General features: G+C 55.8%; 3 protein-coding genes across 5 annotated transcripts; 1 reads left to right on the top strand and 2 right to left on the bottom strand.

The window, feature by feature from the left end:
- Positions 1–388: 388 nt before the first annotated feature.
- Positions 389–7,609, top strand: NRGN (neurogranin). The gene is made up of 4 exons (XM_060017746.1): positions 389–559; positions 5,950–6,176; positions 6,396–6,413; positions 6,820–7,609. Exons 1-2 carry the CDS (start codon positions 545–547, stop codon positions 6,169–6,171), a joined length of 237 nt encoding a protein of 78 aa, XP_059873729.1. The 5' UTR covers positions 389–544; the 3' UTR covers positions 6,172–6,176; positions 6,396–6,413; positions 6,820–7,609.
- Positions 7,610–7,888: 279 nt separating this feature from the next.
- Positions 7,889–13,055, bottom strand: VSIG2 (V-set and immunoglobulin domain containing 2). Of its 3 annotated transcripts, XM_060017120.1 has the most exons (7): positions 12,647–13,055; positions 12,107–12,270; positions 11,315–11,522; positions 10,376–10,534; positions 9,285–9,404; positions 9,029–9,173; positions 7,889–8,064 (listed from the first exon to the last, which is right to left on the bottom strand). In XM_060017120.1, exons 1-7 carry the CDS (start codon positions 13,053–13,055, stop codon positions 7,932–7,934), a joined length of 1,338 nt encoding a protein of 445 aa, XP_059873103.1. In that variant the 3' UTR covers positions 7,889–7,931. The 3 variants fall into 3 exon arrangements, with proteins under 3 accessions (XP_059873103.1, XP_059873104.1, XP_059873105.1); XM_060017121.1 differs by lacking the exon at positions 12,647–13,055 and having other exon boundaries at positions 7,930–8,152; positions 12,107–12,519; XM_060017122.1 differs by lacking the exon at positions 7,889–8,064 and having other exon boundaries at positions 9,025–9,173; positions 12,647–12,787.
- A 1,145-nt stretch (positions 13,056–14,200) lies between these two features.
- Positions 14,201–22,085, bottom strand: ESAM (endothelial cell adhesion molecule). The gene is made up of 7 exons (XM_060017119.1): positions 21,901–22,085; positions 18,288–18,484; positions 17,025–17,226; positions 16,701–16,856; positions 15,298–15,420; positions 14,887–15,013; positions 14,201–14,667 (listed from the first exon to the last, which is right to left on the bottom strand). Exons 1-7 carry the CDS (start codon positions 21,968–21,970, stop codon positions 14,352–14,354), a joined length of 1,191 nt encoding a protein of 396 aa, XP_059873102.1. The 5' UTR covers positions 21,971–22,085; the 3' UTR covers positions 14,201–14,351.
- Between the last annotated feature and the right edge of the window lie 1,594 nt (positions 22,086–23,679).

The following is a 23,679-nucleotide window of genomic DNA, read 5'->3' as shown; positions in this document are numbered from 1 at the left end:
GGAAGGTGGAGGGAGCCATATTTGGGACTCTAGCTAGGTTGTGGAAGTGTGGGGAGGTGGGTGAGGGGTGCATGCTTTTCTCTATGTGGGTGGGAGGGATGCTGTGCACAGATGCGAGCGTATTCGTGCCCGGGATGTCGGGGTCCTCCTTCTGCCTGCGCCAGCATACATCTGCCTGGCAGTCTGCCGCCTCGGCAGCAGGGGCGGTGAGTTTGGGAGGATGGGGTGTGTAGGAGGAATGGATGGAAGTGTGTAGGCAGAGGGGTTGGGGCAGGAGAGGGAGCGAGCCGGAGGGAGCCGGGAGGGGGCGTGGTCCCCCTCCAATCTCCCCGCCCACCCTGCCGAAGGCTTCTCCTGATTGGCTTCTCGACCGCAGGGCTCAGGTTACTTTCTCCCGCAGGGCCGAGCGCGGGAGAGAGGACCCGAGAGCTGAGCGGCTGGTTTGGCCCCGGTCGGCTGCCTCCCCACTGCCCGAGTCCCCACCCGGCACCGCACCGACACCCTGCGCCAGCCTCCGTCCCAGACAAGGGCCCCCAACACCAGCATGGACTGCTGCACCGTAAGTTAGAGGGTCTGGGGGACGGGCACTCAGCTTGGCCTGGGGGAAGGGGCACCCGAGAAGCCCCTGGAGGGCGAGTGAGGGATGGAAGTGGGTGCAGAAGACCTAGCAGCAGTAAGGGTGCCTACTGAGACGTGGGTGGTGGGTGGTGGAAGGCGCCCGCCTGACTTGAAAGCCCTAGGAAGAATGTCCCCCAACTCGTGGGGGCGTCTGGGCGCGCATCCGCCAGGCAGTCTAGGTTGGTCTGGGAGCTCGGCAAGGCTCTGCAACAGGGAAGCTGCAGGTTAGACGAGAAGAGGAACTTCCCCCAGAGTGACGCTGGAAACCGTCTCCTAGCGAAGCTACCGCGACTCCTTTCCCCTGGCTTTCGTCCCCCACCCCATTCCCCATCCCACTGCCACCGCCGTCGGTGGGCTGACAGGTTGACTCTCGTGACCCTCGCGCCCTGTACAGCGCCGGTGAGATAGTCAATTATTATTGGTTAGCTTAGTAGCGATGATGGGTTGCAAAGAGCCTAGTCCGTGTGGTTCTGGGGAGGGACTGGCCAGACCTCCAATGCCTTCTAGCCCTGGAGGGGGCTGGGTGAAGTGACCGCGAGAGAGCCCTGCTGGCGAGGGAAGGAAGTGTCTGCAATTTGTCAGCGCCCACACGGAGACCTAATGCCAGAGCGGGTTGCTGTTAAAGTACTCTGGTATGAAAGCGCCTGGTACAGGACCAGGCTGCTGGCACAGTCGAGGAGTGCAGTGATCATGCATGTATACAATTTATTTGTTCACTTATTTGATATTTTATTTTTTTTTAGCCCCTACATATGGAGAAAGTCCTACTCCAAAGTCTTGTATTCTCAGCCGTTTGGTCAACCCAGCTAATGATACAAGAGGTTATCACTTTGCCTGCTTAGAAAAGGGAAAAAAGTGAGGTTTGGAAGGAAAGAATAGACCAGTTTAGAAGAGGTGAGACTTCCCTATGTCTGGGTGCCAAGAGGCAGAAAGAACTTAGGGACAAGTGGTTGTGGTTGTTGTTATGATGTTTAACTCTTATTAATACAAATAATAGTTGTCAATTTGTGAATGCTTACCATGTACCTAACATTTTATGTTTAATCATCACAACAACCCTGTGAAGTAGATATTTTCCCCATATTACAGATGTGCAAACTGATGTTTAGAAAGATTAAATGATTTGCCCAAGGAGGCACTGCTTCTAAGTGTGGAGGTGGGACACTAGCCTTGTCTGATTCCAATAGCTGTAATTTAACCTCTCCTATAAACATTTACTATATTTCCTCATTATAAAGGTAATATGGTCATAACAAAAAAATTTAAAAACTAAAGAAAAGTATAAAAAAGAAACACATCAATCATCTACAATCCCACCCCCTGGAGAAAGCTCTAATAACATATTTTCTTCCAGGCTTTCTCCTCTGTTTGTTATTCCCCAGGAAGCAGTTTTTGGTTGTGAAAGGAGGAATGGGCTCTTAATGGAGGTTCCTGGGCTCCTCACCCCCAGCAGTATTTTACAAAACAGAGAAAATAAATGGATGGTGGGATCTGGATACACATGTAAGGGAGAGGAAATACTGCCAAGATGGTAAGAATGATGGGGAAGGGAAGGTAGGAAGAATGGTCAGTGGAAGGAGGTGAGAGAGCAAAGACTCCAAGAAGCCAGGGAAGGAATGTAAATTGTCTCCCCTGGTACCTGCAGGACTAATTAGAGTAGGATGTCGTGTCCCTGCCTGTAGGCTCTGGTCTGCCCTGGACCATGCTCCTGGGTGCCCACAAGGCCATACTGAGGGATTGGTAGACGTGGTTGGAATAAGTGTCCCCTAAAAAAAGGAGAAGCTGCCCACCCAAACAGCACAGAAGAGGCAAATGCACAATTATCCCAGTGGCCCAGCACCCTGGGTCACCTCCTCCAGCACATTCTCTACACAGGAGCCTTCCCCTTTCAGGCCCTGTCCTGGGTCTGCAGGGCTAAAGAACTGAGCAAGAGACAACACCATTGTCAGGCTGTGGCGGGGGCGGGGAGGGGTGGCGTGGTGGCCAAGAAGAGGTAACGGGGCAGAGCATAGGGGCAGGGCTGGCACTGAGCATCTTCCTACCCAACCCCATTCTGTGGAGGGCTGGGCTCAGCGCTGGGAAGCAGCTGGGACATGCATAGAGAGCAGAGCACATCTGGGGGGTGGGGACCGGTCCCTCTTCACCTTCCATTCTGGGGCTGTCCTTGCTGACCATCCAGCCTGGTGTCCTGCTTTATTTTCTTCTTTCTCCTTTGTAAGGAGGCGCAAACAGAAATGAGAAGAAGAAAACAGATCCGCTTTTTTTTTATAAGAGCAAGAGCTGTTGATTCAGATGTATCAGTTGCCATTTACATAGTCTGACTTTATATCTGACTTTCCTGAAGTCACTTAATATAAAAAGGCAAAGAAACATTTTTTTGGACCCATTTTTTGCTTGGTCTAGTTGACTTGGTCCAGCTGAACTCATAGAAATAATTACCTGCCCTGAGGTAGTGGTTAACAGCACAGGTTTCTGAATCCCATCACTATTTGTCAGCTCTGTGACCTTGGGTAAGTTACAAAATGTCTCTGAGGATGTGTCTTTACCTGTAAAATGGGAATTAAATGAGGTAATGTGTGCAAAGCGCTTAACACAGGGCCCAGCATAACAAGCAGTAGGCAGGGATCGTTCTTAAAGCTTTTAGGATTTGGGAGCTGAAGGAGACTCTATTCATCTAGGCCAAGTTCTAGTTGTGGCTGAAGATATTGAGACCCTCAGAGGTGAAGTGATGGGACCATTTGGGACCAGAAACCATGGCTCGTGTTTTGCCCACCTTTGTCCCCCTCCCCCTCCCCCTCCTACAAACCCCCCAGTTCATGCAGAGCTCTCAGGCATACACCATCAGATCTTGGCTTTGGAAGGCACCAACCCAGGCACCATGACCCTTCCCGGATTCCTTTTACTGTCCCTCTATTTCTGTCCCTCCAGCTCTGCCCTGAGAATTCAGCTGGAGGGAGAGGGGGCTGATTCCGGGGAGGAGCAGTGTGCTGAGGGTGGCTCTGTCTGTTGCTCTGGATCCAGCTGGGGTGGGTGGTGACCGCAGGTGGGCCTTAGCATGTTTGGGGGAAGGCACCCCTTCCTCCGCTCAACCTCTACAGCTGCTGGCCCAGGAGAGGGGCTCAGGAATGTTTTCTTGATCATCGTCCTCTTTTGAGAAGAAGCCTCCCTATTCCCTGAGACATCCCAAGAAAGGCTTGAGCTCTGAGAATCAAGGATCCAAAAAGGGTTGTTTCTGTTTCTAAGTGGGGGATAAGATGTCGAGGGGCGAGCACTAGACCCAGAAAAGACAAAAAGAGTGTGTCAGACCCCGCCACAACCACACCGGCCCTTGATAACTCCTCTTAACCGAAGCTGAATCAATTGTGGACATCTTGAGCACAAACGGAGGAACTCTGAAGCCCAGGAAATGAAGACAGCCTTGGGAACCATATGAGAGGAAGCCATTTGTAAACCTGGGCTTAGGGCATCTGGGATGTAAATCTGTGCCTCCTAGGACAGGACCGGGCTGGGGCAGTGATCACTGAGGCCCCACGCACACCCATCCCAATTCTGTGAACCGGATGGGCGATAGAGCGAGGGGAAAGGAATAGAACTGAATTACTACTACTGCGTGAGACCTCTGCGGAGAAGCAAAGTACAGGGAAAGCAGTGGAAGTCCCCAGGCGAAAAAAAAAAAGCAAATTCCTAGAAGCCAGAGGGTCAGTTCAAAGAAGAAATGCCCTTCTAACTCCACAGTACCCTTCTGCTTCCTACCCCACGTCATCACTGTGAGTAACGCTAAGCGAGAGGCAGGCTGGGGGCGGGGGCGCTGAGGCCCTCTCCGTTCCAGAGCCTCGACTCTGAAATCAGTCCCATCAATTCCCTAACCCTTTCTATTCTCAGCTAGGGCAGGCTGCTGGGGAAACGGAAACCTGGAGCCTGTGGGTGGGTCTCATTATTTTTAGGTTGATCCCTATGAAATTGTTTTTATATGACCACTTTAGCCTACAAAAACAGCTCTTTCACATCAACTCACTATCATTTAAAGGAATCATAATAGCTACCATTAATCGACCAACTAGATCATGCCAGAAGCTTTCTGCATATCACATTGTTTATTCTTCCCCACAGCCCAGAGGTAGATATTATTATCTGATTGCAGATGAAGGAAATGAGTTAGGAAAAGCTTAGAAAAATTGCCCAAGACCACTCAGTTAGCAAGTGGTGGAGCTTGGTTCCTTTTCTTGAATGCCTTTGCTTACCTGCAGCGTAGGGGTTAAAAATATACTCTGGACTCTGACATACAAAGGATTGACTCTTTGGTCCACTGATAAATACCTGTATGACCTCAGGTATGGTTTCCACACTCTAATCAGTTTTATCAGGGGTAAACTGGGATAACAATAAAAGGTACGTCATAGAGTTGTTGCCAAGACTAAATAAAATAACATCTGTAAAACTCCGTGATGCTGTGCCGGGAACCAGGGCAGGGCTTAAATGGTAGCTATTGTCATAATTCTTTTCTTTCTCTTGAGCACATCATGGAAAGGGCTTCTTGCTCCTGCTCTTTTCCTTTTGTCCTTTTTTGGAGTGAAGCCTTTTCTCTGTAGCTTCTTCCAGACCATCTCCTCTCTTCTGTTTGAGTACATCCTGAGGAGCAGTGCAAAATGGAGAGGCAATGGGAAAACAGTCTCTGGCCTCTAGCCCTGGGTGGGGGGAGGCTGCGTCGCTGAGGGGTAAGCCCCATCCTCACCCTAACTCCAGCTTTGAGCTCTGGTGTGATTCTACTTAGGGAAGGGACTGGCCTGCTGATTCTTCTGAACCCTCTCCCAGGGAATCCTGGACTCAGAAGGGACCCTTCTGAGCTGGAGGCACCCTGTGAGGACGGGGGAAAGGCAGCCACATCCAGGAGTCCCTGCTGTGGTTTACTGTGCTCCTCCAAACCCACCCTCCGGTCAGCTGGGCAGCTCCCCTAACTCGGCTGCTGGCAAGGGGCCTTCGCTCACTCAGGGCTACCCGGCTGTCTTGTATCCCATCTACCGTGCACTTCTCTTTCCTGAGTTGGGAACACAACTGTGTCCACCTGACCCTGAACCTTCCTTTTTGCCTGCCGCTGCCCAGAAGACACACACACACACGCACACACACACACACACACACGCACACACGCACACACGCACACACGCACACACACACACACACACACACACACACACGCCCTGCCTTAGCCCTTCTCTGCACTTTCCACTCCCGCGTCGCCCTCGTCTCAATCCCCCAACACTCTCCTCCTACCCCACCCTCGGGGGGCCTCGGCCCGGTCACCCCACAAGGACGCCCCCCCCCACCCCCCAGGAGAGCGCCTGCTCCAAGCCGGACGACGACATTCTAGACATCCCGCTGGACGATCCGGGTGCCAACGCGGCCGCTGCCAAAATCCAGGCGAGTTTCCGGGGCCACATGGCGCGGAAGAAGATAAAGAGCGGAGAGCGCGGCCGGAAGGGCCCGGGCCCCGGGGGTCCTGGCGGAGCTGGGGGCGCCCGGGGAGGCGCGGGCGGCGGCCCCAGCGGAGACTAGGCCAGGTGAGGCGGGCCACAGGCTCTCCTTCCCGACCCCGGACCCCCTCCTCCGAAGGAGCAAGGAAGACTAAGGGCGGCGGGGGTTGGAGAGGGGTGTGGAAGGATGGGAACCTAGAAATCTGAGACGTGCGGGGGGTGGGAGGAGGCTGAGGACGCCGCGGGTTGGAGCGCTCACCTGTTTCTCTCTCTCCACCCGGCCTGCTGCCCCGCCCCGGACCAAAGAACTGAGCATTTTCGAAGGTAATGAATACGACTCCGAAGCAGCGGGGTGGGACCCCTGAGTGGGAGGAAAGGACCAAATCCCCAGCCCTTCCCTCCGCCCGCCCTCACCTCCTCCCAGCCAGGGAAAATGCACCTGCGCCTGCAGGCTTTCTGACACTTGGAGACGCCTGAGACTGCGACGGGGACGCACCTGGACCGACACAGATACCCAGTCACCCGCGTTTGACCAGCCCGGCCGGGGGCCATAAACACCCAGCGTCTCACACGTACCGGCCGCGGGCTCATTTCAGCTCAGTGACTCCGGGTGGGCAGTTCCGGGTGACCGGGGCACCCTGGTGCTCCCCGCCCTGGTTCCTGGTTCAGGAAGGAGAGGGGAGAGGAAGTACTGGGAGAGGGCAGGTGCTCAGACCTTCTCTCTCCTCAGTTCCCGAAGAGAGATGGATGCCACGTCCCCTTCGCAGTGACGAGACTTCCCTGCCGTGTTTGTGATCCTCTCCTTCCCACCAACCTGCCAGCTTCAGGAGCCCTCTCTGCGTCCTCAGAGACTCCCTCACCGAGGCAGACTCCGTCGAGGACTCACCAAGGCCGTGCCCTTTTAGTTAGTTCTCCAGTCTAGTATGGTCCCCATTTGCCCTCCCTTCGACCCTAACCCCAATCTCCGCGCTCCCAAATCTTCCTTCTTTAGCTTCTCGCCCACCTCTCCCCGCACCCAGCATGCTGCTCTGCCTCCGCAGCCTCGGTGCGCTTCCCTTCGCGCTCTGCGGAGGGCGCCCTAACCGTTGCCCAAAAACACTCCAAAAAAAAGTCCTTTCGATCTCTGCGCAGCTAAAGGGGGCGCCGTGCCTCTCTGCGCTGTTCACGTCCCAGCTTAGTCCCAGAACTTTGGATAGGGGAGGAGGGTTTTTATGGTGTCGGATACCCCTTGCTGTGATCGGAAGTCCCCATTTCACACCCCAACCCCACACCTGCCTGTAATCTGCCCTCCCCTCTCCCCAGCGCACCCCGAGAGCCGCCTCTCCAGCTCTCTGCTTGTTTCTGCAAAGGCCGAGTGTGGGGGAGGCTCGGTAGGAGGAGTCTTCCGCGGCCCCGCCCCTGCTCCTGCTGGCCCCGCCCCCACGGGCTCCTGGGGCTGTGGCCGGGAGGGTTTTTATCTCCGTGTGTGCATGTGACCGTGCTGGGTTGGAATGTGAACAATAAAGAGGAATGTCCAAGTGTTCAGAGGGTGCCGGGGGGGAGGGAGTTTGGGTGCACAAGGCCACCGTTCGAAATTTTGAACAATCTCCTTTGACCGAACCAAAAAGTGGAGGTGGAGAGGGGGAAGGGAGGAGAGGAACCTAGGTTAGAACGTACCTTCGGAACCAACCAGACTTCCCGCCTACAGCATCCCTTCTGGGACTTCAAGCCCGCTCCTTCCCTTACCGGTAACACCCTCTGGGCCGCCTAGAGGAATTTGCTATACCGGCAGAAAGAAGGAGACAATATGGTACCCAAAGGCTTTACTTCTTGATATTCCCCCCTCAGGGATCGGGAGAGAAATCAGACAAGCATAGGGAGCTTAGACTTGGTGGTCGTCACAGTGCTGGCAGACGAGGGCCTCTCCAGGAGCCCACTGTTAGAATCGGCCCTCACAGAAGTTTGCTCAGAAATCCCAGGTGCGGTGGCATCCTCCCTGATAAACATAGGCAATTCTTAGTGAAGGCTGGAAGCCTCCCTCAGAGCACCATCATCCTCTAACCCAGGGACTTCTAATTTTCACTCTGCATAGGAATCATGGTGGAACTTTGGTGAAATGAAGATTTCAGGCCCCATCACCCCAACACACACACACACACACACACACACACACACACACACACACACACACACACACACAGATTCTGCTTCAGGAGGAATAGGAAGTGGCTTGAATCTGCATGTTTAACAAGCTCCCGGTGACTTCTGTTCGAGTAATCTGAGGACCACACTTGGAGAAATATTGCTCTGATCCCTATTCTGGACCCCATGACTGACAGCTGAAGTTGATGACAGGCGGCTTTTGCCCCTCCTTTCCTTACTAACCCCCACACAAGGACTAAACTCAGCTGAGTGCTCAGGACAGACAACTGGCCTCCACATCCTGTCGATGTGTATAAAAGGCCTTAAATAGTGAAAAGTAAAAATTCTTCTAAGTGTGAGGAGGTGAGGGCAGCTCATGAACCAAGCCCTCCACCCCGCACACTTCGCTCACGCGCTCAACTACACGGGCTGTACCGCCACTCCTACCACAGCAGCCCAGGGCTGAGCAGCACCCCGTGCCCTGACCGCCCCCCCACAAAGGTGTCAGAGTTTGAGGGCTGAAATCACCAACTCTTTTTTGTTTTGTTTTGTTTTTTGCGATACGCGGGCCTCTCACTGCTGTGGCCTCTCCCGTTGCGGAGCACAGGCTCCGGACACGCAGGCTCAGCGGCCATGGCTCACGGGCCCAGCCGCTCCGCGACATGTGGGATCTTCCCGGACTGGGGCACGAACCCGCGTCCCCTGCATCGGCGGGTGGACTCTCAACCACTGCGCCACCAGGGAAGCCCTGAAGTCACCAACTCTTAACCCAAGCCCTTTCTTCCCACTCGGCACCGGCCCTCAGCCCTCCTGCTCACCGTAGGTCACTACCCCCGTATGTCTCCTTGGGCTTCTTCCTCCTGTCTTTCTGGAACCGTATCAGGCAGAACACAGCAACTGACAGGAAGAGCACGCCCAGCAGCACCCCGATCACAGCCCCGGCCACTCGGCCTTTGGAAGGCTCTAGGAGACACAGGATCCTCAGAGCTGCAGACCTTCCTTGGTGCCTCAGATAGCTTCATGCAGACCCCCAACCCAGGCCTGCCAGCCCAGCCTTTGCCCAGCATCCCCTACCAGTCACAGAGAGGGTCAGCTCACAGGATGCGCTGCCCATCTGGTTGGTGGCCACACAGCGGTAGGTGCCCGAGGAAGCCAGGGAGAGATTGGTGAGAATGAGCCGGCCGGACACCTCATCTAGAGGGTAAAGAGGAAGTGTTCCATCATTCATTCAACTCACAGTGAGCTATACTATGACAAAAGCATATTTCATTTCATCTTACAATAATCCTGTCAGGAAGGGACTAACCTCATTCTATTAGTGGGGAAACTGGCTCAGAGAAGGAAAGTAATTGTCCAAGGCGACCCAGAGAGGAAGTGTCAAAACCACTGCAACTTCTGTGCTCTTCCCACACTACACAGCTGCCTTTTCAGGGAAGGGGGAGACAGCACACACATGAAGGGTTCAGAAACCACAGTGGAATCGGGGTGGGGTGTCTACTGGCTGATGTCAGGTTCTTGGTTGGGGGAAAAGGGCTTGATTGCTGGAAACTGTGCCCTCTGGGTGGCTCTCAGCTGACCCAAATGCTCTTCTAAGCTGCTTCTTACCTTCCCTTTAGAAGGAAGAGCACACATTGGGAGGTGATCTGGGGGCCTCTCTGGATTGATAAAGGGACTTGCTGGGGCTGGGAGGAGAACCAGGGCACTGGAGCCAGCATGAGGAGGCTGGGAAGCCAAGGCTCTTAGACAGTCACATGGTTCCTTGAAGAAACTGGCTAAATGATTCAAGCCAGTCCATGCTACTCTTCCTCGGCTTCCTCTCTAGGAAGTTTGGAAATGATTCATGACCCTCAAGAAATCTAAAAGGAATCCCGACCCCCAAAATAGGCAAGTGGGAATCATAGAATGCCCCTGCCTTCCACTCTCTTCCAGGATATCAGAAGTACATTTAGCTTGAGTAATGCTCTGGGGACCACGCAGCCACAGACTGTACAGGAAGACAGGAGGGAACAATAACAGAAGCCAGGGAAGAAGCAGGGGAAAGGTATAGCAGCGTGTCTCATACCTGCAAGCTTGGAACTTGTACTGTGGGCGTGTGGAGTTTAGAGGTCAGATTTGCCCAGGTTCTGAGTCCCTTCTTCCTTGAAGAAGGTGGTGTGGGCCCTTACCTTGTACCATGCTGCCGGGAGGTGGTGTAGGAGAAGATCCAAGGCGGATCCAGTTGTACACTGGCCTGGGGGCTCCCTCGGAAGAGCTGCATCTCAATGCAGTAGAGCCCCCCACGGAGGTTTGACCACTCTGACTGCACGAGGGGCTATTGGGAGGCACTGCAAAAATCACAGGAAGTACCTTAGCCATCTTCTAAGCCCACCCCCATGAAGTGCTAGGTTTCCTGCTTCAATACCTCCTACCACGTAGCGGTCCACCTCTATTCACGTACCACTGCATCCCAGGGAAATGATTTCCACTATTGGAAATTCTGATTGTTAAGAAAATTCTTCTTCATGTTGAACCAAAATCTGTGTTAGTAATATCCCAGTTGGTCTCAATACCTGCCCTCTGGGCCCACAAAGAGAAATGAAAAAAACTCTCCTCCCCAGGACAGCCCTTCAGATATTTGAATGCTGCTGTCATACACCACCTCCTAAGTCTTCTCTCTTCCATCTAAACATCTCCAGCCCCTTTAATAGTTTCTTCTGTTTGCTCATCTCCAAGCAGGCTCTAGTTTGGGGTGAGATGGGTGATCTGAACACAAAGTTAGTGCTTAGTGACAGGGGCCCTTTTTCCTTTGATGGGCACTCCCCCTCTCTGCTACTGACCTAGAGAGGGACAGAAATCTAGCTACAAATGGGAGGTTCCCCCAAAGATGGAGCTGTTGGGGGCATGACTCAGATCCCTATCTGTGGGAGCCACTGAGGGAGGAGGCGTTCTTTGTGGAGGGTGGAGCAGGGGTAGGATTGGAGGACTTTGGGAAGGAGGCATTTTCCTTCGGGGTCCCCAGTGCAGTTGTGCCCTTGGGCTGGAAATCAGGATAGGGGAGGATTGAGCAGGGCCAGTGCAATCTTTCGGGTTATGTGGGTGGCTGGTGGGTCCCCAGCCTGCCTCACCCAGCACAGTGAGGTTGATTAACCCCAACCCATTGCTGTAGAAATCGGGCGGGTTGTTAACGTGACAGAGGTAGGTTCCAGTGTCCGAGGGGTGGACATCAGTCAGTTTCAGGGTGGCCACTCCTCCTGTGGGGGGGTTCTGAAGCAGGCTGGCCCTCTCTGCCTTAGAACCAGTTGGATACAGCTGGCCGTTGGTGAAGTACAGGATCTGGGGAGAAGCAGAAGACACATATGTGCTTTTTGCCACCTGGCGTCAACTCTGTAGTCTTTCTTCAACGCGGGTATTAGAAGCCCCTCCCTATGGCCGCCAGGGAAGCTGATACTCTGCAGCCAGAACCAGGGAGGTCTATCTGTCACCAAATACCATCCCTTCCCAGGTGCTGAATGAACTAGAGTCATTGCTTTCCGCTAAGCATGCTCTCAATCTGGGGGGAGGGGAAGCAAATATTCCCGGAGGGGGCAGCATTTTTATCCTGCTTTTAATCACAACCGCTTAGCCTTGGTGGGTTTATGAACTGACACTGGAGCGGCACTAACGTACAGGGGTTACATGGAGGAACTCGGGGAGGCGGCTGGATACACAGGGCTGTATGTGTGATATAGCCTCACAGAGACTGCGTTCCTAAGAAGATCTAGAAAGATCTTTTTCATCCAAGCATACTGATCCACAAATGCGCCCTCTCCGACCCCCTCGCCCTCATCGCTGGGTGGGTCCCCTGTTCCTGCCTCTCTTGGCCAAGCCCGCCAAAGGCAGGAGGGCCCCCCCATTCCGCGCGGGTGCCCTCAGCTCACGGGTTGGGACGAGGAGACGGGCCTCCCAGGCTGCACGAAGCTCCACTCCAGGGCGAAGTTGTCTCCCACCGACGTGCTGTAGCTGCACGTCAGCTCGGCGGTCTTGCCCACCGGCGCGCTCAGGGGCTCGGTGGGCACCTTCACCTCCACGGCCAGCCCGGGGGCTGCAGTGGCCGAAAGGCCGGCGGGAGAAGCGCTCAGGTGACGCGGCCGGGGTGCCCTTCTTCCCCTGGGGCTCAACTCCCTCCGCTCCATCCCTCCCTTCCTGAAGCCTGAGGTTTCCAGGAGGGAGGAACCCACACACCACCGGCTCTTCGGGTGGAAGGACCTGAAAGGGCCAAGACTGGGCCCGGTCTGAGGGTGTGCTTGTCGGGGAAAGGAAAACAAAAGTCGGGTGGTGGTTACACCCTCCCGAGAGGCCCAACTTGTCTGCTGGCCCAGCGGCCTCCTCTGTCCTCCACCCTCCCGGCGGCCTTCGACGTCTTCTCCCGGGCTCTGGCCCTGCCCCCTCCCACCGCCGTTCGCTGGCCCCCTCCTTACCACTCAAGCAGACCCAGCCCAGCAGGGCTCCGCAGAGGAAGGGCCCCTGGAGCCAGGCCATGGCCGCGTCCTGCCGGCTCTTGGTCCGTCTGGGTGTCTGGCTCTGGGAGAAGGTAGCGAGTGCCCACACGGCAGCCTCCTGGTGCCGGGCCCCAGCGAGACTGGCTATCTCAGAGCAAACAAGGGGAGAGGCCTGGCCCTCAGGTAAGGAAGTGCTCCTCCCTCCTCCAGGCCCCAGTACAGGAATCATTCTAGCCCTACTTCCTTCTTTTGTCCCCCTCCCCCCAATTTCTGAAGCAGTCAGGCTCTGGGGAAAGGGCTGGGCCTGGGGTGGGTACTTCAGGACAGGAGAGAGATCAGAACTGGTGCTCTGTAGGGAAAGAGTGACGCAGGAGGAAGAGGGAGGCATTCTGATAACCTGGGAGCTGGCAAATGATGTCACCACTTTGGGGTCTCACACTGTGAGCTCGAGCCCCAGGCCAGGGCCCTACCACCCTCTTCAGAGTCTTGCTCCTTCTGAGCCCCTCAGCCCCTCTTCCAGTTACTCCTCTGAGATCCCTTCTTTGGCACCTTTATCACCACTTGCTGAGGCAGGAGTCTCCGTGGAAACTACAAGCCCTCCCCCCTCCCAGAGCCGCCCCATTTCACGGGCAGAGAAACTGAGGTCTGGAGGAGCCCCTACCCTTGGTAGGAAAAGGTGTGGCAGGACTGGGGTGGACACACCGCCACCACATCCTGTGCCTGGCTCCCCCCCAGTATGAGGGGGGTCACTGCTGGATGGGCAAAAAGACAGGTAAGGATTCAGTGGTCTGGGAGAGGAGCAGAAGCCAGGTTCTTCTCCTCTGCTCTTGAGGAGGAAACAGGAGATAAGCGCACGCACACCTGAGCTGTGAGCGCTCAAGCTCCCGCAGAGAGTCACCAATTTTATCCCCTTGCTGCTCAGAGTGAGTGAGGGTCTCCCAGCCCCAAGCTCTTTGTGCCTCTGCACCACTGCCTGACAGCAAACGACCCTTTTAAAGACTCTAGAAGAGCTATCCCGAGCCAGCAAGCCAAGCTGGAGGCTGTGCGGAGAAGCCCTTCTGGGTCTACCGCCTGGGCAGGGTCCTTTTTGCATCATCCTGAGACTCAGCTTCTCCTGGGAATTCCAAGCTTGAAAAGGTGATTTGACTCTCACTTTCCACACAAACACAATGTATCTTTATTGAAGTTTGCAAAATCAAAACAAAACCATGCATTTCAAGTTAGTATAAAAAATATCTTCCTTATCCCCTGCCCCAACAAAACCCAACCAAACCAGCAGGACAGGTTATATTAACGCTGGGAGCTGGAGGGGGAGTGAAGGATGAGGTTAGGTGGGACGGGGTACAGACCAAGGGGGCCTGGAGGACTGGTTGACTGGCAGTCCCTACCAGGCCCTGGGGGATGAGGGTGAGAGGCAGAGGTAGCAATCTCAGCAGCATCCCACTGCAGTCTTACAGAGAGCCCAGGGCGGAGGCCTTCCTAATCCTAGGTCCACGTCCTCTTCTTCTACCTCCTCGAAGTTTGGGTCTTAACTGAGACTCAGTTTGCCCATAGTAAAGAAAGGTGGGGGCAGAGGACCAGAGGTCTGGAAGGCGGCCACCCTCCCAAGGCTCAGGCCTCTGTGCTAGGGGTGACCCCTGTAGGAAGGAGAAGCCGGACGCCCAGCCAGCGAGTGGCTGGGCCATCACACCAGAGACCCAGCCTGACTCCGGGCGGGAACCATCACAGGGACAGCACCCATGCGGCTCAGAGCAGAGGAAGAGACCCCCCCAGCGCTGGGGGATATTGGCTGAGGGCGGGCCCCATCTGTTCTGGGAAGCCTTGGTGAGGGCAGGACCTGACTGGAGAGGCTGGGTGTGGGGCTCAATGCACCAGGCCTGGGAGGGCCTTGGGGTGGCCGAAGGGCTCGTGCCGAGGTAACAGAGGAGAGGGTCCCATTCTTGGAGATTGTGTCTGAGCCCTTGGGCCAGGGCAGGGTCCTGGGAGCGATGGCGTCCTCCCTAGTCATCAAAGAAGGATAAGAGGTCAGAAGCCGGAAGGGGGAAGGGGGAGAGTTCCCACGTGCTTTGTCTTACTCTCGCCTCCCCTCTTCTTCAACTCTCCTTAAAATCTGCCCACAGGAAGGATGGTTCAGCCACCGCCCAACCTCATCCGTTAGATGAGAGCTGCCTGAATTCCCAAGGAGAGCCCTCATCTTGGCACAGACCGGGGACACTTACTTGATATCGTTGGCCGGCTCCTCTAGGGCCTTGCCCCGGCGTTGGTACAACAAGACCAGCCCAACCAGGAGCCCCAATCCAACCACGGTGCCCACGACAGCTCCAGCAACCACCGTAGCCTCAGGCCCTGGAAAAACCTTGCCGTCAGAGGGGGACTCTCAGCTTATTCCCTGGCCCTTTCCAACCCCACTGCCCCACTGCCCTACCACCACCATACACATTTTCTCTCTTTGTTAAGAAGAAGGTGACTGTCAAGAAGAAAGTGGTCACTGACCAAGCACCTGCATGAACATTTGACCAAGACAAGCTCCTTGTCCTGTTATAATGAAAGGCCTCCTCCCCTCTCTTGCAAACCCACCCCACCCCCCCATTGACCAATCTTCTCCTTAACCACACTTACCCCTCACTGACCTGTGCTCACTTTCAGGGTCACATTGCACTGGGCACTGCCCACCTCATTGTGGGCCTTGCAGATATACACTCCAGACATGGAAGTAGAAAGGTTTTTGAGGTTTAAAGACCCATGGATGGCATCTGTGGACACAATTTAGCCGTCAGTCCAGGGATCCTCTTTCCCATAAAAAACATCCTGCGCCTCCTCTGGAATGTCCTCTTTGACTCCCTGGGACAGACTCCCTGGCTATCCGTTCCCTGAGGGAAGGGAGAGGTGTGACAGCCAGTGTGCTGGGTTCTGCTCCCAGTTGCCTAACTGCTGGCTCAATACCCCTCTCCATTTCCACCACTCAGTGTCCCCAAGTGATATCTGAAAGGAGGCTAAAGAGGAAGTGATGCCCAGAAAAACCAAAATCCAATTTTTACTTTTATTTCTGAATGGCGGAGAGTGAGAGAGAAAGGACATTGAGTGAGGAATTAGAAAACCTAGGATCCAGAATTGACCAGTCTTCTCCTTGGGAAGACTGGTCAATTGACTTTAAGAAAGTGACCTGCTATCTCTGGGTCCCAATTTCTTCATCTGTAAAATGGGGGTAATACGACCTACTTGATTGTGTTGAAAGGAATATATGAAGTAATCTAATGATTTTAACAGTTAAAGTTTATTGGCTGCTTACTCTGCACCAGAGACTAAGCTCTTTACATGTACTAACTTAGAAAAGTTTCACAACAAACCTATGAGATAAGCTCTATGTAAAAATAATTATAAAACTTTTATTATAAAAATGGTCAAATGAAAAGTAGAAAGAGGGACGAAATAAAAATCCATATACCCACAACCTAGATTCAACAGTTGCTAACATTTTGCTATATTTCTTTCATTTCTCTTTCTTCTGAGACATTTTAAAGTAAATACTTCAGCATGAAACTCCAAAAATAAGGAAGGACAGTATCCTACATAACCACAAGACCATTACCACACCTGATAAATTAAGACTAATTCTCCAAAAAAAAAAAAAAAAGACTAATTCTCCAAGAGCATCTAGTACTCCATTTTAAAATTGTTCCATCGATTATCTCAGTCAAATTGAAAAAAAAAGTTCCAATTGCCCCCAAATGTTTTTTATAGCTGGTGTGTTCAAATCAGGGCTATTGATATCCCCATTTTACAGATGAGGAAACAGAGTCACAAAGTCACACACCTAGTGAATGCAGATCTTCTAGCCCCAGCGCCTCTTGAGTAACCTAAGTCTGCAGCACGTGCCGACACCTGGCAGGGCCTCTTTCTCCAGCCTCTCCCCCGCCCCCCCCACCCCCGCCAGTGCTTTTCAGCATTGACTCCCCTGGCACCCCGGCCCCTCTGGTACGTCATCTTTCCTCTACCCCAGCCGCACCCTCAGTGTCTCCGGAAGTTCCCTCACCTAAAACAGGTGCAAAGAAGACCTGGGAGGATGGGGGCGACCGCACCCACTGGTATTGGGCAGCGGGCTTACTCCTTGGGGACTGGCAGCTCAAGGTCACGTTGGTCCCCACGTGGGGCACGCCCCGGAGGCGGCAGGATGGAGGAGCTGGAGGAACTGGGGGAGGGGAGACAGGTTAAAAACTCACATCTGGGGGCCAGCGGCTCCCCTCCCCCGCTCCCACACACGGACCCCCCGTCACTCTGTTTGCCCCTCCCCCAACCTTCACACTCAGTCGCTTGGGGGAGAGACCTGCCCGACCTCCCACGGGTGCCTCTCACTTACCCAGCACAGTGAGTTCTAAAGTCTTGCTGCTGTGACCTCGAACAGTGCCTTGACTGTCTTGCAAGTTCACAGAACAGAGGTAGGGTCCGGAGTCTTTCTCCTGGAGGTCCTGCAGCCGCAGTGACACATTCCGGGAGGGCATGGGGTAGACCAGGGATGCTCCAGGTTTGCTTGATGTGACCCCACTGATGTGCGCCAACACCTGGTGGGCGGGCGTCACACCTCCCCATTATTACTTGTCTGCTCTGTGCCCAGGGCTCAGCTAGTCCCCCTCCCCCAAACTGGGGGTCTTCAAATGCCCCTCACCTGCACCACCCCCTCTAACCTCTACTAGTTCTCCATTCACCCCTGTCTCTCTAGCTACCGTCTCACCAACCCGGGTGCTCTGCACCAGAACAGGTCCTGTTCCCCTGGGCGCTGTCTCTTCATCTCCCACTTGGGGTGTTTAGAAAGTGGTAAAATGGTTGAGGGATAATGTAAATAGGGGGTAATGTATGAAAGAAACTTAGACTGCAGGGGTAGAGCCAAGAGAAAAAATATCCTTTTAATTTTTCTTGAAGATCCCCACCCCCCCCCCAGTGTATAAGCCCATGCCCTACCCCTGCAATCTAAGTTTCTTTCATACATACCCCCTACTTATCAAATGACCTCCTGAACACACTTTCTAGGACCTTGCAAGGAGTCCGGCAAATAAGCAGTTCTGAAAATGACGTTTCCTTGGCTTCTGGGTAAATTTGCCTCTGAGTCGTCGTCTGATGTCAGGAAGGAAGATAGGTGAGAGATTGTAGGAGGACATGTACCCTTGCCTCTCAAGGAGGTTATATGGGAGCCGCGGGACAGATAATCATTTGGAAAGAGAAGCGGCCTGTGACAATGTCCAAAGCACAGATAATGTGAAAGCAGGAAGATGCTCAACTTTTAAAAGTTGTGTGATACATGCTCTAACCCTTCCTGTTTCCTATACCCTCAATCCTCACTTTCCCCCTTGCCCGGCAAAGTAAATTGCTTCTCCACTTGTCAGTGTTTGGTGTGCTCGAGTTCTAGGGAAACCTGGGAAAAGGAGAATTCTTTGGGGAAGCCTCCAATATCAAAACAAAAATTGAACCGGTGAGGTGGACCTTGCTTTTCCCTGACACTCCTTCGAGTCAGCCATCCCCTGGCCACCCCTCCCACCGTTGCCCGCTCTTCCCTGCTCCCCACCCCGCCCCCGGCCCCGCCCCACCTCCGGCGTAGCGAGCCTCCGGCCGAGACGATTTCCCTCACCTGGCTCATATTCATATTCTTCCCTTCCAGTAAGAACCATATCACGGTGGGCACCTCCCAAGGCTTGGGCTTGGTCGAAGCTTGGTCCCCTTGCAGGGTGTACCACGCCGGGAGCACCACTTCCTCTCCCTCTACCGCCCGCAACTTGGTGAGGCCGGCGGGCACGTGCAGCTCCACTTGGGCCCGCGAGGAGGGCGCTGGGGATGAGAGCGAGGAGGGTGAGCGCGGAGCCCAAGGACCCAGCTCAGCGCGGCGGCAGGAGAGGACGAACCTCGCGGGGTCCCGCCACCGTAGACCTCGAAGACTGCCCAGGGCCCGCTGGCCTGGGATCCCATTGTCAATTTCATCAGCGCTTCTTCTCCCCAACCTCAGCCCGCTGGCTTGCAGCAGGGATAGGGACCTGTGTCTACGCATTTATTTGTACCCAGAGGCACAGATTTCCGCGCACCAAGAGGAGGAGGGGAGATTTCCAGCGAGAAGGGAAAGACATCCAAGAGGAAGGGAAGAGTTAATACTTTTTATCTACACTCTACGTAGGCCACTTGCTCCCCCAATTTTCCTGGGCGGAAAGGCGCCGGTCGGGATCAAGAGCGTTCCCATCTCCTGCGTTCTCAAACAGATGTGCGGGGGGTGGGGGGTGGGACGGTTAATCGGTTACCGATTAACTCCGCGGCTCCTTCTGAACTACTCCGAGCCAGGGAATCTGGAGTGGCCCAGCGCCTAACCCGGCCCAGTGACTGCCCGTGCTCCTCGGCCTCCCGCTAGGTTCCCACACGTGGGCTTCCCCAGGAAAGTTCCCAAGGGCCCTTTTGGGGCCCAGGGGATCTGGGCGGGTCGCAGGGAATCCTGGCAGAGCTAGAGGAGAATGAAGGTCCCCTGACAATCAAGTACAAAGCAATCAAGTACAGAGCTTGCCTCTGCCTGTGACTGACCTTCAGGAGGTGGCCTGGGGTGTTGGTTTCAAGGAGGGGGCTGTCGAATCAAAGCTTGCATCATGGCGCCCAGGAACACTCACTTATTGCCCTCTGGAGAGGCAACGGAGCAGCCAGTCAAAAGCCCTTTGGGGGAATAAGCTTGGGCTTGTCCGTGGCCAGGCCTGAGGATGTTGGCCGCCCTAGTTCCTAAGCCCTGCTCTCACTGAGGCCCTGAGTCCTCGGCCTCAACACTCTGCCCTGGAGCCTGAGATGCCACCTCCACGTGGTGATCAGGGGGCCACCGCTCGGACAGCGGCCGCGCCCGGGTCCGGCTCTCCACCCTGCTAGAGGCCGGCTGAAGGCCTCTAAGGGCCCAGGAGTGGATCCGGCCAGGATGCACACCGCCCCCATGGCTTCCTGGCTGCGTGTCTTTACAGAACCCCCAGCCCGATTCCTTGGCCTTCTTAGCCCCCCCCTCCCCATTTCCTGGCAGGTCCCTGTGGGCCAAGCAGGAAACTTGTGCCCGGTGATAAGCCAGAAGACAATGAGAAGGGCGCCGCTGGACCGGAGGCTCTCAGGCAAAAACAACCTCTGCCTCAAGGAGCCTGACACCCGCTCAGGACCAGCCCGCCGGCTGGGACGCGGAGAGGCCTACGGGTGGTGCAGGCTCTGGCCCAGCCTTTCTGCCGCTCACCCCCAGCGGCCAGACACAGTTCCCGCCAGAAAGCAGCCATGGTCCCGGGAGAGGGATGAGCCGCCTCCTCCCTGGGCCCCCCACGACCTCCCTCAGGTCCTGCATTTACGAGGTCACTTTGCCAAAGGTAGAGGGGTGGTAAATCAATAGTAATGCGGACACATTGGGGTCTGGGCAAAGGCCAGCTAGGAGCTGGAGAGGGCCCCAGGCTTCACTGCCCTGGTCCGGGGCGTCCGCTGGAGCAGAAGCCCCTCAACTCTTCGGCCCTTTCTGCTCCCAGGAGCCACAGGGAGAGGCAAAGGGGGTGGTTGGGTCTGAGTGAAGGAGACGGGAGCCGCCCAGGAAAGGGACCCTTCTGGCCCACGCCAGACCAGAGCGTGGGGCAGGCTAGAGCGCAGGAGAAGGAAAATGGGCCTGCTCCCCAGGGCTACTATTTTTAGTCTCCCTCTTTCTCTGAGAAACTCCCCCCGCGGGCTTCTCACGCCCCAGGGGCAGCATCGCTGAGCCACCGAGGAGCAAGGGAGCAGAAGGGCCTCGGCGGAGAACCCTGTCGGGCAGAGCCCAATAGAGCCTGTGCCACCCAAAGTGCTGACCATCCCGAGGGCCATTTAACCCTCAGTGGCCCCCCGGGGTGGCCAGGTAGGGATGCTGAAGCCTGGGTCTTCAGTATGAAATCTGAGGCTCAGAGTTAGGATAGAAAGAGGACGGGTTGCCGGAGAGCTGCCTGAGACACCCTAGCTGCTAACTTGAATTTTTCTCCCTTTCTTCAGAGATCCCCAGCAGGAAGGGGGATGGGGAAGTTGGGGGTAGAATACAGAAGGGAAAGAGGTGTTGATGTTGAAGCTGGGACAGAGGGCCTGAGAAGTCAAGGGATCCTGGAGCAGCCTCACCAAGGGGCTGGTGGTCTGGTCTTGAGCCCCACTTTGTCTGGGGACCCTAATACTTCATGCCCCAACACCCTTGCAGCACAGACCGGGCTAAAGGAGACACGGGTAAAAGTTAGGTGGGCCCCGTCACTGTGGTTGAATTTCACTCTACATCTTTCCAAGTCTTACTTGCCCTGGCGACTTCCAACCTGAGAGAAATGAGGAGTTAAAGCTGACCTGGACAAACCCACCCTTCACCCTCATTCGGGATCCTTGAAGAAAGATGGCAAGAAAGCCTGGGAGGCAGCATGTGAAACAGCTTATAATGAGCTTAGTTCCTGTGGGTCCTTTGCTCCCAGATATTGCACTGGGCCACCCCAGCTCCTGGGCGCTCCTGGAGCCCTTCAAACACTCCTCAAGCACTTGCTCCAAGGAGGGGCCCTTCCTCTCTGACTCAAAGGCCCTCTTCTCTATTTCCTTTGTCCTTTTGGCTCTAGGAGCCAATGGGGGTGGTGGACCTCTTGGGGGGGGTCACAATTCTGCTCCTCTAGGCATTCAAAGCCCTCCTCCATTTCCTGTGTCCCAAATGACCTCACGGTCGTGCTTTGGGGGCACCTCCCTTGATTCCCAGGCCAGGAAGCAGGAGGAGGGGGCAAGTGGGAGGATCTGGGCTGGGGAATTGAGGTGAAGTGCGTGTGTCAAGCCCGGGAACCAGGGAATTCCCCAGGGGCTCTTGCACATCAGTTTGTGGTGGGGTGGGGGTCGGGAGGGGGGCTGGAGTTAAGTCCTTAAGCTCTTTAGCCAGTGTCTCATCCAGCAGCTCAGCTCATCCGGCTCTGCTGGGTGGAGGTGGGGAGTGGGGGTGAGGAATGGTTCCAACAACTCACCCCAGGCAGTGCCCTAACCCTCTCCCCGACCACAAACACACCGCACCCAAAGTGGGAGCTGTTCCCCAACGCAGCGGGGACACGAGTGATGCCCTGCGTGGGGGGAAGTATAAGGGCGGGGAGGGAAAGAGTCAGAGACGGGAGTCCTGTCCCACCCAGTTCCTCATCAGTGCCCAAAAGCACCTCCCTCAGGGTCGGATTCACCCCATCTCTCCCATCTCATGTCCCCTCCAGGTCCAGGGTTTCACTCACCGAGAGCAGTCAGCCCCAGGAACAAAACCCGCAGCAAGCTGGTCGCAGGGGACCCGGGCAGGGAAACCATGGCCTTCCCTGGCCCCGACGGAGTCAGGGTCGCCGGCTCCGGGACACACCAAGCGACAGGTGCTGGGGCCGCACGACAGCCGGAGCGGAGGCGGGAGCCGGGCCACTGACACCAAGGGCGGCTCTGGCCAGAGTCTGCGTGCGTGTGCCGATGGTGGGGTGGGGACCGACGGGGACTGGGGGCGGGGCATTCGAGGGGGCGGAGAGGTCGCCGTCCTCGCGGGCGGGGCTCGAGGGTGACCCGCCGCAGGGGGACGCTCCTCGCGCTCCGACGGCCGGCTCCCGCGGCCTCCACCGAGTCAGGACGCAGGGTGGGGTCGGGTGAGTCGTGGCGCCCTCACAGCCGGCCGGGGGCAAGGGCAGAAGACAAGAGCGCTAACTCTCAGACTACGCCATAGCCTTCCCCCTCCGCTAAGTGGGGTAGGAAGGAGGGCCAGGAAGGAAGGGAGGTTTGGGGATTATCCGACGTCTAGGGGCCACCCGTACCCGACACCCTAAGCGGCCGGGGCTCCCGCCCGACCAACCGGCTCCGAGCTTGGGGGTAACGCGTTCTCAGCCTAAGCGGGGAGGAGGGGAGCCGCGTTTTCCCGGGGCCACTGGGGCTCCGCAGTGTGGGGCTTGAGGCGGCAGGAAAGGTCCAGAGTGCCGGCCGCGCGGGCCCGGTTCTGCTGCCCGAAACTACCAATTTCCCAGGGCCAGGGGCGGGTTGGGCCGCGGGAGCGGGCAGGGAGAGAGGCTCAGGAAGGGAGGCGGCCACGCCCACCCCTGCACGTGCCGCGTGGCCCCGAGGCTGCGGTGGAGGATGCGCAGGCGGCGGACCCGAGGACCGTGTTCACCTGTGACCGGAGAAGACGGGGCCTCTCAGCAGGTTCTCGGAGACTCCCTAAAACCAAGGCCCGAGGGTCACCCGGAGCTTGCGCCGCAAACCCGAGCAGGGAGGTGACTGGCGCAAGGAAACCCCAGGAGCTGAGCAGGAAACTGAGGAAACAAGATCCCGGTTCCCCGCTTAACTCATAAAGGCTTTTTGCCTTATGCAAACTGGGGAGGAGGGGGCAGCTGCGGGAAGGTAGACTGGACCAAGTCCCTCCATTTATTTATCCCCATGTCTTCGCTGCCTCCCATCCCTCCTCAGGCCCGCTCTGATCCTTTAATTCCCGGGACTAGATCATGTTCGGGGTGAAATTTAATTTAACCGTCCCTCCCCGCGCCAGCCGGTCACAGGCACCTCTGCGCCCTCTGGCGGCCGCAGCTCTCTTACAGAAGGGCACGCACCCGTTCTGGCTTCTCGGTCGGACAGCCAAAATAAAGATGCTTCAAACATCCCGGCACGGCTCAACCACAGAGCAAAGGTCACCGAGGACAGAAAGCATAACAACGAATCCCTGGCGCTGCCTGCTCTAGGTGACAGTTGACTGGATAGAAAAGCAGCCAGGCCTCCTGGATTCCATTTACTCCACACGGCCCTGCTCTGTTTTAACACTGAATGTGGTCTTTGAGCCTGCGCTGCCCAAGGTCTTTTTCTACACAGCGCCCCGTAGACCCTCTCAGCTGCTTCTTCCTAGTGTGACCTGCCTGGCTGCTCTTTAAATACCTGCCATGCAGTGGCTTTGAGAAATGGCTATGCAAACACTAGACCGCTCATGCAATCCCTGGAATCTAGTATTTGGCGGCTCAGTGACAGCAAAGGCAACAGGAATAGGTAACTGCTAG

The sequence above is a fragment of the Delphinus delphis genome, chromosome 8 (genome assembly GCF_949987515.2).
Source record: "Delphinus delphis chromosome 8, mDelDel1.2, whole genome shotgun sequence".
Classification (NCBI taxonomy): domain Eukaryota; kingdom Metazoa; phylum Chordata; class Mammalia; order Artiodactyla; family Delphinidae; genus Delphinus; species Delphinus delphis.
Note: the sequence above shows the minus strand (reverse complement) of the source record. Positions and strands in the feature narration are given on the sequence as shown.

Bases quoted from the DNA above. Each gene is read 5' to 3' on its own strand.
- VSIG2 (XM_060017120.1), bottom strand. From the start codon at position 13,055: ATGCCTCCCTCTTCCTCCTGCGTCACTCTTTCCCTACAGAGCACCAGT. The intron at 12,271-12,646 runs GTAAGGAGGGGG...CGGCCACTGCAG, and splicing joins GGGCTGGGTCTGCTTGAGTG to CCCCCGGGCTGGCCGTGGAG. The intron at 8,065-9,028 runs GTGAGCAGGAGG...TATGTTTATCAG, and splicing joins TACGGGGGTAGTGACCTACG to GGAGGATGCCACCGCACCTG.
- ESAM (XM_060017119.1), bottom strand. From the start codon at position 21,970: ATGGTTTCCCTGCCCGGGTCCCCTGCGACCAGCTTGCTGCGGGTTTTG. The intron at 18,485-21,900 runs GTGAGTGAAACC...TCTCATCCCCAG, and splicing joins CCTGGGGCTGACTGCTCTCG to CGCCCTCCTCGCGGGCCCAA. The intron at 15,421-16,700 runs GTGAGGGAACTT...TTGTGTCCACAG, and splicing joins CTTCTTTGCACCTGTTTTAG to ATGCCATCCATGGGTCTTTA.